At 34.4% G+C, this 13,136-nt stretch overlaps 1 protein-coding gene across 1 annotated transcript in view; it reads right to left on the reverse strand.

Moving 5' to 3' along the window:
• The window catches only part of LOC129748559 (UPF0047 protein YjbQ), an 89,753-nt gene extending 77,070 nt beyond the window's left edge, over positions 1 to 12,683 (reverse strand). Inside the window, exon 1 of the mRNA XM_055743214.1 lies at positions 12,049 to 12,683. Within this exon, the coding sequence (XP_055599189.1) occupies positions 12,049 to 12,211 (163 nt within the window). The 5' untranslated portion in view covers positions 12,212 to 12,683. The remainder of the gene's footprint in view (positions 1 to 12,048) is intronic.
• Positions 12,684 to 13,136: the final 453 nt, after the last annotated feature.

The raw sequence follows: 13,136 nt of genomic DNA on the forward strand, positions 1-13,136 counted from the left end.
TTTATTGAATTTCCAACAACATTTTTGTCTTAGGTTTAAAATTCGTTTTTAAACATTTTCAACAGATTTAACCAAAGTTCTACCATATACTGAAGTAAATATCCTGAATTCAGCATATCATTTTCCAAATGATCATTCTCAAATTATCTCATAGTTGAGTTGTTAATATCATTGAGTGATTCTTTGAACAGGAATATTCTTATGTTTTTTCATCTTTTATTTTTTCAGATTCAATTCATTGAGATATTCAAGCCTTGTGTTGTTACTTCAGTTACTGAAGTTCAGTTCCATGGTTTTTCTGAATTTTGAGAACTCGTGATCTTTGTTTCATTTTCTTATCTCATTTGGATTCCTCATCTGACTTTTTTCAATGATAACTGATTCTGTATTTTAAACATTTAATCTCTATTCTGAATTGTATTTTTCAAACGATCATTTATACCCCTTTGGCTTCGGGAGCATCGAATGAAACTTTTGTCAAATTCAGAACAACAATTTGATAACTTTTTTTTATCTGATCATATTCATAAACATCTCACGAAAACGTTTTGTTCGTGTTTCAAATGTATAAAATTGAAATACACATTTGATGCAATTTCTGCTTTGACTCTGATTGTAACTCAATTTATTTTATTTTATTAATATTTCGTTCCTCAAAACTTGATTTGAAATTATGATAAGAGATTTAAGACACTGAACTGTGGTTCAGAAAATAACCGTATTTAAAGCTTTGAATTATTTTTAAACTCTTATATTTGTTTCTCTATGGGATTTGAATTTAATTATTTTGTTTATTTTTTTGAATTTTGTATTTTATGTTTCAAATCTTCATGATACTTTCCAATTGTCATAAGGTGAAAATTTCTCGATGAAGCACAAGCCAGACGATCAATGATGACATGAAAAACATTTAAAATATCTATCCGGTCATTATTCTAAATCAGAGAATTTTAGTTGGTGATAAGGGTATTAAAAAAAATTGAGAATTAAATTTTGCATTTGGAAACTGAAATCAAAGCTTTCATTTGTGAGAAATTTCTTAACTCTTCCGCAATGTTTGCATTTGATTGATTAATAATTTTTATTTGAAAATACCAGAAACCATCTTCTACACAGACAACACGGCAATGTGAAAAAAAGTATATAGAACTCATTTCCAGTTCTTTAACACATTTAAAATGTTCAAGATAGCATTTGAAAAAAATTGAATCATAGGGGTTCCCCGAGAAAAATTGCCCCGGGCCCCCCGATGGCTTAATCCGGCCCTGCACACAATTGAAAGATGCTTTACTAATAGTGCCATGAACTTTTTTCAAAACTTTGGACGATTCAAGCAATAAAGTAACGTATTCGATCAAGAAAACACAAATTAGTTGAAATTTTCCCAAGAAATCAAAGGAAAAATTTACCGTCCACACTCACCCCATTAAGCTCATCTCTTCAGCGTAAACAACATGTTCTGGATCACATTGAACGTAGTTTTTTTTATCAAAATTGATCCACTGCTGATTTTTTATAATTGTTCAAAGTTGAAAATAAAGAAAAATAATGTAATTTGTATTTAACACTATTTATACCGGAGGGGGTCAAATGACATTTTTTGAACTTCAAATGACTATAACTCCTATTGTATTCATTTTTTCGCAAATTTTGCTTCATGACTATTTTTATTTTCAAAATGCACGTACTTTTGCATCAAAATATAATTTTTTAAGTTTGTAGATTTCGAAATACGTATGTGGTATACCTATTTATACCGCAGGGGGTCAAATGACCCCTAACACCTTTTCCGCTAAAACTCTCTTGTTTCTCAACCGATTTTTACAAATTTTATAGTTTTGGAAAGCTTGTAACGTGACTCAAATATAGTTCTCAGACAATATTCAGCTACAATCATGGATTTTAAAGTTATTCGTGGTCTAAGAAAAAAATCCAAAAAAACATGCTTCGGGAAAATGGCTGTAAGTCAGTTTATAGAAGCGCGAAAAAAAATTCATTTAGTGCCTGGAAAAGCTGAAGTTAGAAGCTATACGTTGCACATATGGAAAAAAAATTAAAAAATTTTTTAAGATCATGATCACAAAAAATGTAAAAAAGTGGTGTAAAAATCGTACTTTTTAATGAACCAATCGCCAAAGCTGTCCCAGTCACAGTAGAAATTTTTTGAAAAGTGAATTGGAAAATTGACGTAATTTGTGACATTTTGACTTCTTTAGATTTATAAAACACGAAACACAGAATTTTTGACAGTTATTCAAATGTAGCTGTTTTTAGACTTTTTTATCAATTTACTTTTTCTGAGACAATTCTTACACTTACGATCGGCTTTGCACTGGATTTTGAGTATGTTAACAAAAGATTTAAGGAATAAGTTTATATGCACAAGAAAGGAAATTTCATACCGATTCTAGTGATGTAATTATATTGGCGGTGCAATGCGTGACAAAAATATGATAAAAGAAATAGTGAAGTTGTTTCAGAATTTTGAAAAGTCAGCACCAATTCTTGCTTGGCAGACGGGCGCAGTGGGTGGTAATATTTCAAAGCTATTTTGCACACCAAGACGGGTGAAAGAAAACGAAAAAACAAACGAGCATTCGTTGAAATTTTCTGGTTTTACTTTCAGAAAAATATTCATCATTTTTTTGTCACGCATTGCACCGCCAATATAATCACATCACTAGAATCGGTATGAAATTTCCTTTCTTGTGCATATAAACTTATTCCTTAAATCTTTTGTTAACATACTCAAAATCCAGTGCAAAGCCGATCGTAAGTGTAAGAATAGTCTCAGAAAAAGTAAATTGATACAAAAGTCTAAAAACAGCTACATTTGAACAACTGTCAAAAATTCTGTGTTTCGTGTTTTATAAATCTAAAGATTCCAAAATGTCACAAATTACTTCAATTTTCCAATTCACTTTTCAAAAAATTTCTACTGTGACTGGGACAGCTTTGGCGATTGGTTCATTAAAAAGTACGATTTTTAGACCACTTTTTTACATTTTTTGTGGTCATGATCTTAAAAAAAATTTTAATTTTTTTTTCATGTGTGCAACGTATAGTTTCTAACTTCAGCTTTTCCAGGCACTAAATGAATTTTTTTTCGCGCTCCTATAAACTGACTTACAGCCATTTTCCCGAAGCATGTTTTTTTGGATTTTTTTTCTTAGACCACGAATAACTTTAAAATCCATGATTGTAGCTGAATATTGTCTGAGAACTATATTTGAGTCACGTTACAAGCTTTCCAAAACTATCAAATTTGTAAAAATCGGTTGAGAAACAAGAGAGTTTTAGCGGAAAAGGTGTTAGGGGTCATTTGACCCCCGGCGGTATAAATAGGTATATACAAAGTGCCGGTATGTTTAGTGTTAAAAAACAAATTCACCTGTTCGAGATATGAAGTTAAATAAAAATAAAAATTTTGTTTTACAAATGATTGTACAACGATTATCGACGATTATCAAATGTTTGATATTTATTGCAAATACTTTTAGATCCAGGATTGTGATTTAGTCGAAAAAAGTAACACGTTTTTCAAATCTCAAATTTGAGGTAATTGCGGAACTTTCAACCAAAATGACATAAAACTGAATATGTATGAATTTAATCAAATATTCGCAGTATTCAAAGTAATACCTACATTACATTGAAATAACATACATAAGCAAGCATTTAATCAATGGATAAAATTTGCCTTTGTATTTATTTAAGATAAGCACAGACAAACGTGTGAAACCCACACTTCAAATAGCCTTAAAGCACAGGAACAACCAGCATAAACAAGATTTGAAAAAAAATACACGTTCAAACCTCGGAAGCTATTCCTGTAGCTCCGAATAAAGTTGTGCTGCTAGCTGACCGGGTCAGTAAAACTGCCTTAACCCTTCGTTTCATAAAGTTACAAATATGCAACAATTAATTAAAACTGTTCTAAACTTCACATTTAGCTAAAAAGTAAATTTTTTTTTCGATGGGAATAATATTTATAATTTCAAGATCACGTTCAATTAAAAAAAAATATTTTTAGTGTTTATAGGAACCAAAAAAACCCACTTGAATCTGAAAAATATGGAATGTGGAAAAAGCCTAATTTTTCAAATTTTTGGCCTAGTGTAATTCATATTGAGAATTTTTTTTCGACTCAAAAAAAATATTTTCGTATTCCCACTAAAGTAATTTACATAATAAACAAAATTTGAGATTTTTTTTTTTGTTTTTTCTCTGATATAATGTGTTTTCAATAACTGTTGCAAATATGCAACACCATGCAACGGTAGTACCCTAGGTAGTTATATGGGTTCCATAGTGTGTTTTCGAAACTTGCATCGTTAAACAGTGTATTTGTTTCCCGATGACAATGTTTTCGTTATTAATGATTTATTATCATGTTCAGGCCGTATTAAGAGGGGGGGGGGGGATGAGAAAAATTGCCCCCCCCCCCTGAATAAAGAGGGCCCCCGAGGTGAAAAAAATAAAAGTTTTGCTCTAAACCGTTATCAAAACTAGAAAAATATTATAAAAAGTTCAAAATTTATCAAACTTTAAACTAGGACGGGTCCGAATAATTAACTTATTTAGGATTTGTAATTCAGCGTATGTAAAACACATTATTTTGATTTTTTTTCCGCGGCCCATTGGTATGACAAATACATATTTTGAATAAAAAAAAATGTCGGATGCCTTCATAACTTGCAAAATAAGCATACACCAATTTTCAAAAGTTCTATGTTATTCAACGTGATTCAAACTCAAGTACGGGGCTTTATCCAGAGAGTTTAAAAATCTTAAAACAAACAACGAATACGCTTTTTTATTTTTCCCCTTGAAAATTCAGTACTATCTGCCAACATTCGATAACCGAGATTTGAAGTATTGTTTTGCCTTTTTTTTCTTAGAGATGAATGAATGATTTGATTGAAAATTACAATGCTCATTATTTTTTACTAAAGTATGAGCCGTTTCTTATTATCAATCGACGAAAAATGCTCTTTATTTATACTATTCAACCTTTTCCTGGAAGCTCTGGAAGTTGATTTTAAATTGAAACTTTTTGTTCTCGAATTTAGTTTTATTTTTATTTCTTTTTTATTCTTAAACTGATTTCAAGTTTGAATTCTAATTTTAGAATCATGTTCCAAATTCTAATGTTCATTCCGAAGAAATCTTTATTGTTTTTTTAATTTTACCAACAAATGATATTTAATAGTTCAATGTAATTTGTAATTGGATCATTCCTTCAAAACTAAATTGAGACTTTGCTCTTCAATATCAAGTTTGTTTATTAAAACTGGCATATAGTTATGGTATGATTTAAGATTAAGAATCTTTATCAGAACCAATTTAAATACGTTTTCGGAATTGATTTGTGTTGATTTGTTCAAGGTTATGTTCAGAAAAGTTGTATAGGTAAGAAGCTTTCCATTTTGCCGCCGGTCGTGGCCTAGAGGATAGTGTTCCAGCCATCTAAGCCAGAGTCCATGAGATCGAATCCCGATCACGGCACATATAGTGCTCTTTCCGTGGTCTGGTGGTAAGATGCTAGCCATAAAATCCTTGAAAGATGTACGCCTTAGAGTTAAGTAAATTAGATCTCTTCAAAGAAACATGAAGTTTCACTGAGATCCTATATGTGTGGGTTCGTTTTTTTTAGCACCTTCAAGCAAACGTAAGGAATAATTTCCTCAGTAGGTGGTATATTATCGCATAACTACTCCTAGCTAATTTCTCGAGAGTCTTTGTAGTCTAGTGGATAAGCTGGTGCGAGTCTGGTTCCGATGTGCCAGGGTGGGTTCGATTCCCGGTATCGGCGAGACATCTTTTGGGTTCGAATCCCATAAGAAGCCGACAGGTAAGATGTGTTTCCTCTTATAACTGATAATATGAATGTTTAACCAGCTGCCAGCTGGCCAGGTATATGCACGGATGCCGGAATACCTCTAAGTAACCTGATTGACTCGTTCTTCCAAAATATACCTACATACGAAGCCATGGGGTCGGTCCAAGAATGCATGTGAGCACATACTTAGGCAGAAACTGCGGTGAATCCGTGCACCCATGGTGGAAAACCAACATTCATAACTACTCTCAGATAAATTCTTAACTTTCCGGTGTCCAGAAATCTAGATTTGCAAAAGAAATTAGGAATAAGCATTTATTTCCAGTTGTCGAGTGTGAAGAAAAAAAGGTGTAACCGTTTCATGTTGTTGCAAATTTGCAACAATTAATATTTTTGCTTAATAACCGAAATATGTGAAAATAATATTTTTTCCTTATTTTTCCCTTAATGTATTCATCATTGCGCACTATTGAGAATTTTTTCGAGAAAAAATAAAAAATCATGAAATGAAGGGTTAAAGGGAAAAACGGCTATGCGGAAAGAAAAGTTAATGGTTACACACCAGGAAAGCCAACTTACCTTTGACATGGCCCATTTTTCATTTTCTTTCTGTGAAAAGTGGAAACACTTACACAGTTGATGCCGCTTTTTGCCGTTTTACCACAATCCGAGTTTACGAACCATCTGACTTGTGTGCTAGGTACCCACACGGATGAGGAAGGAAAAAAGGACATTCGCGTTCTAGCGTCAAATGCAGTGGTAAATGTTTTGCAATAACAAGCTACTTTTTACTCGAGAATCATGTTTATGGTCCTACTATTACCTGTTCGACACGTTTCTGTACGATGATTATTCCATTAGTCAAGTTGCATCTAATGCTTGCCTGGTGGGTTCTACACGTGCTGTTTCAGAGCTTGTATTGGGTATTTTCCCTTTTAACGAAATTATATCGGCGCAATAAATATGTCAATATCGCGGAACTGAATGAGGGGTCAATCACATATTCATTTTTCCCCACAGCAATATCTAGATTAACTTTTTAAACGCCTTTATAAAAACGTCACCATATTAATCATCTAGAAATATATCAAATACAGAGTGGGTGAAATGAGTGAAAGCTCATGTATCTTTCCCTTGACAGCTCATTCTTTTGAACGTCAAGCCTTTTAAAATAGAAATTATTATTGAAATGAAGAGTTAATCACCGTAAATTCATTAAGTTTTAATGCAATCTTTATAAATGCTTAATATAATAAATTTAGCATATGAAGATTTTTTTTATTATTTGACAATTTGCGCCGCGGGTCTTTACGACCTCAAAAGATATGTATTTTTTCAGATTTCTAAAATTTTTATTTTTCGAGTTAGATTCGGTTGGATTTTTTTTGTAAATAAAATAAAAACATATATTCAAAGCTACATAACTTTGTAATTTTTTAATGGAAATCATATAATAGCACATCAAAACGCATTGGAATTTTATCAGCTTAACGATTAAAATATTTAAAAAAAAAAAGTAATGATCTTTGACATGAAAAATTGCAAATAAGCTTTAAAATTGTGTCTTAAAGTACCGTCTGCATCACTAAATATTTTGCAAAAAATACCAGTGTACAGCAAGTTTGCCGAAATCACAGAAAATTCTATAAGTTATCACAGTTATTACAGAATCTGTGTCTCAAAACACAGAATTTAGCATATATTGACAGAATTTTAAAGTTTTGTTCGTTTTTTTTCAAAATTAATTTTTTATGTTTATATAAATTTTGGATAAATTTTTAAATAACCCTTCTTGAATTGAAAAATTATGATAAAATTGGTAATGTTAATTGATTTTTCTCAAGTAAAATGTAAAAAGACGCAATTTGACGCAACTTTCGAATGAAATTAATGGAAAAAATGGAACAAATCTCTTTTTTGCATCGAAAACACACAATGGTCGAACAACTGCACTCACATATGCAGGTAGCGCGCGTTTCTAACAACGTGGGAACAAAAGTACTTATCAATGCATATTTTTCGTGCTTTGTAGAATGTTCCAAATTAGTTGGCATTAGGCTTTGTAAATTAAGGACTTTTGCTTGGAACTATAAACTCAATGAAGTCCTAAAATGTAATTTATACTGCCCGAAAACAGCAAATATATCAATAAAAGCTTAAACAACAAACCAGAATATGTATTAACTTCATTTAAAGACTTATATACTGACACATCTCTGAATTAGTATGTATGTATGTATGTATGTTGTTACGTATGTAAGCCGCACAGTATCATAGTCAGAGCAGCACCGACTACAATGTATGGTTCCCCCATCGGTAGCAAGGTCTAGCCTATGTCTGTGTGGCTTGGCCTTCGAATTGCTTCTCAGGCTTCCACGGCCGACGGTTCGTCGAGAGAAGGCATCCAACCTTCAGAGACCTACAATGGTTGGCAATCCACTCCGCTTGTATAGTCTCTTAAGATTTACCCCAGATGCATTCCCTCTGAAATATATAATTATTTATACAATGAAACACATCTTACTTATCGGCAACTTATGGGATTCGAACCCAAAAGTTTTTCTTGCCGATACCGGGAATCGAACCCAGTACGCCTGGGTTACCAGACTCGCGCCAGCCTATCCACTAGACCACATCAGCGCTCTACTGACACATCTCTGAATTAGTTTCGAAAAAGTGTTGCGGTTGTACTTTGCCCCGCCTCTTTAACAGTGAAGAAAGTTATCCTAAAAATGAAAGCCCATTTTTTTAAGCCTAATAACTTTTTTATCTTAACTTTAATGCGGTCTTCACATGCGGTGGCCAAAGGGTACCAAAGTTATTGATGAAAAACTGGTTTTTCATGTTCCTCTCAAACAAAATCTATCATGATCCTATACAAACTTCAGAGCGGCATGGGACCTTCTTGTACAAGAACTTGAACAACCGACTATGACCTGGTCCATTGTCCACGTTCAATAGATTAGCAGAATTTTTGTTGAAAAATTTCATTACTTTCTGCTACATTTAATTCCAGCGAATTACTGGACCGAAGTAAAGAATAGAGCGGGTAACAATATAGTCTACCTGATGACACCCAGAAAATGGCAGATAGGTCCAAGAAACCGACAACGGCACAATTGGTTATTATTCGAAGGTGGAATTCAGTTTGGATAATTAAACGGAGGGAAATAATACACTTTCTTCAGCCGAAAACCCACTGAGAATGCCAGCAAGTAGCTAGTGAAATACTTAGTATAGTATAGTATAGTATACTTAGTATAGTATAGTATAGTATACTTAGTATAGTATAGTATAGTATAGTATACTTAGTATAGTATACTTACTATAGTACATATCTAGCGTAACATTCCATAAGGGCGAAACTATCAGTTAGCTCGAAACGAGAAAAACGCGTTGAAATTTCGGAACATCTAATCAAATCCTATTTAAAAAATCGACCATTTTTTGTTAAACAAATTAAAAAAAAAGGGGATTATATTCACTTATTGTTCGTTGGTTATCAAAATCATTAACTTTTTTCACTAAATTTCAGAGATTTTAAAGTTTCGTCTTTTTTTGTTTTCAATTTCAGTTACGCCTGCAAGTTTCGCCGAATTGATCGGCCGTTTTTGTTTTGGTTTTGAAGTTTCGCCCATTGGTCCTACACGCAAAAACTAATTAGGCCGTTTTGTCACACACGGTCAACTCAGTTAGGCCTATTGGCCCTACACGAATAGAAAAATTCACCCCATTTTGAATAGGCGTAACTTCACGTTCCAACAAAAATGCATCAACAGGAAGTTTCGCCCAATTGAATATTATCAATTTTTTGAAAGTTTTAAGTGATTTTAAGATGAAACCGCGTTAATTAGGTAAAGTGGAACTGCGTACATCCGGAATGACCGTTAACTCGATTTGTTTACATTTGGCAATTTCGCCCTTTTTAAATGTTACGCTAGATATTTGGGTTTTTCAAACACTGTGGCTGAATTCAAAGAAATTCACTCTCTTTGACATCATCTTAGAGCACCTGTATCCGTGGTCTATTCTTGGGTTTAATTTATACAAGAATTGAACCAACGAAATAAAATCCAATCCAGTGAAAAAACTGGCAACCCCACTCGTGTTCTATTAACTGTCAAACAGTTTAGAACTGTGTCAAATTGGATTCAAATCTCATCAATTTTGGAGCAATCCTTATACCAGTTCTAAAAAATGTTGAGATGAAACTGGTATAATGGACCACCAGTGCTGGTGCTATGGTCGGAATTCGGGTCTAAACCGGCTGTTTGGACCACGGATACAGGTGCTCTTTGTGGTTATTTTTCAATGAGCAGAAAAATAATTTTAATTTAGACCTGCGACTTTTACAGTATTTAAATATACCTATGCATTAAGTTTCGAAAAATCTGTATCTCAGTTTTAACAAAAAGCCCACTTACTCACTGGTTTCAAAACCGTCGACCAAAATCCGGGAAAATTTGGTCAAAACCCAGAAAAACTCAACAAACATGATTTCAAAGTAGTCGATGATTCCTTTGAATTCAGCCACAATATTTGAAAGACCCAAATACTAGTATTTCCCTAGCTACTTGCTAGCTTCCTCAGTGGGTTATCGGCTTGATGCTAGCAAGTAGCTAATGAAATACTAGTATTTGGGTCTTCCAAATACTGTGGCTGAATTCAAAGGAACCATCGACTACTTTGAAATCATAGTTCCATTCAGCTAAGAGGTTCTTCAAACCTTTGAATATAAAAGTCAACAAACATAAAAAAAAACTCGAATTTTTTTATCAGAAAAACTTTTTAGCAAATTTTAAACCGTATTTTAGACTTCCAAAAAAAACAATTTCGTTTTGGACGCATAAATAAAAAAATTACAAAATAATTTCTTTTTTTTTTTTATTTGGCAAGTTCTAAAATTTTTTATCAAAAATCCAGGCCAATCCGGATAAAACCGGACAATCTGGCAACCTTAATGTATAAAGAATATTTACACGGAAAATAATAAAAAGGTAAAATTTACCGAGTTAGCAAAGGTGAACGCTCGTGAAAGCCAAATAGGTAACTTCTACCTCTTCGAGGTGAAACTCACCTCACAGTGAGGTAAAATTTACCTGAATCGAGGTTGGAAAAAAGGTACAATTCACCGAGAAAAAAGGTGAATCCAAAAAAGGTAAATCTTACCTCGTAGCGAGGTGAATTGAGCTCGATAAAAAAGTATAATTCACCTAGAAAAAAAGGTAAATCCAAATAAGGTAAAACTTACCTCGTAGCGAGGTGTAATTGACCTGGATTGAGCTAAACAAAATGGTACAATTCTTCTAAAAAAAAAGTAACTATTCGCCGAACCCGTTCATTGAGGTTAAGCTGTTTTGTCATTCTAGGAACAAGTTTTGCTTTGTGCCTGCTATGTGAAAATCGGAATAGAATGGTAAGTGTTCTTAAATATCATTTAGTTGTGCTGGTTCTCGTCATAATACTATTGATTTTGTTTCAGATCGGCCAATAGAGCTTTGAGGTGTATTCTACGTCATCCTCCAGCCGGAAAAGCCGAACCTGACCGGATTATTCGAACGGAGGAGGCCATGAATGTACGCAAAGCAGGTGGATTCAGCGGCCCCATAGCGGCTCAGAAGAACGCGAAGCTGAATTACCAGTCTCTATTTATCTCCAATAAATATCATTTTTGAAAGAATTTTGTATTTTTTTAATTCTTATTGAAGAAAACAATCAAACCAACCAGCATTTACCTTTTAAATCAGTAAATGGGAAAACGGTATTATTTACTATTTTGCTAGGTGAATGCGAAAAAGGTAAAATTTACCTTTTTGCTAGGTAAATTGAAAAAAGGTAAAATTTACCTCGAAAGAGGGGTGGAAAAAATTCACCTCGCAAAAAGGTAAATTTTACCTTTTTTTTATTTTCCGTGTAGCACCATTTTTCATAGTTTTGGTCCTGTACGCCAATTGTTTCGTTAAAAAAAAAGTAAACCTATGCCTGATCCATCCGTTAAACAATTTATAATAAATAGTCGATTTTTTTTGTGATTTTCAATAGTTCATATTTCAACATGCAAAACACATAGTGATACTATTCTGGTTTCGGTCACAGTATTATTTATAATGGTTCAACTTAGTCGTAATGGTTCTTCAACTTTAGTGAGAAAATAAATTTAACTACATGATCCATTATAAGAAATGAAATAAAAATCAGCTACTTACTTTGAACGTGACACAATCCAACTGAAAACTGACCCAACTCGGGCATCTGTCGCAGAATCTCCTCGGTCACCAGATGGACACCCCGGTGCTGTGGTCGAAGATTGATCTTCCGCTGGAACCATGCGGAGCCAATCTGAATGCCACGGTGATTGGACGAAGCCATGTTGTGACTCTTCTCATAGGCCGAATCAGGCGGATGTGGATGGTGCTGATGACTGGTAGCCGAACCACCACCGCCTCGCTCGCTGTCGCGTTCCCGTTCAATGGCTCCTATCGAGCGACCACTAGCACCACCACCACCAGTGCCACCTCCCCCGGCGGCGGATACAGACAGCAGAAGTGAGGAGGAAGAGTCGTCAGTAGCTGATGAGGGAGGACTCCTCCGCCGAGCGTAATCCGTTTTACTGCTTCGACGACTGGCACTGGCACTTCCACTGCCACCGCCTCCGATCCCCCCTACTCCGCCGCTACTGTTTTGCGGTACTTGACTTCGAGAACGACGACGTCCTCCCCCTCCCCCTGCCGGCCCTGCAACCGCCGCTGAAGTTATAGATGGTCCGGCCCCGGTAGCTACTGTCCCTCCAGAGGATGGTTTTGGTGGCTGCTGATTTCTGTTGGTCGACGTCGTGACGGGTTGTTTTTTACTCACTCACACGAAGGTGCTGATTATTTAATCCACTGTTTTTCTTCTTCTTTTTTCAGCAAACGCAGCACTGGAGGATTTATCTGTGATTGCGATCTATGCTAGTTTCTAGATCGACCGTGTGAAACTAAAGCTTGCAACTGACTTTTTTTTCCCTACAGAAACTAGCCTTTCCAAACTTTTCCTCTGCACTCAGACGACGTGGATCTGAATGCACCGACGAAAAAAGGAGGTTTCGATTTTTGCACTCTATGAACTAAATGCCTATATTGCTTTAGTATAGTATAGTAACAATTTCGTTGCCAGATCCAAAATCACACACAGAACTCTAACGTAATACCCAAAACTGACTGTATGGAATAATTCAGGATATCGTTTTATCAGACGTAACACACGGAAAGATTCAACAGAACAAAAATGGAATCACAGGTTTGTTTAACCGATC

The sequence above is a fragment of the Uranotaenia lowii genome, chromosome 2 (assembly GCF_029784155.1).
Source record: "Uranotaenia lowii strain MFRU-FL chromosome 2, ASM2978415v1, whole genome shotgun sequence".
NCBI classification, from domain to species: Eukaryota; Metazoa; Arthropoda; class Insecta; order Diptera; family Culicidae; genus Uranotaenia; species Uranotaenia lowii.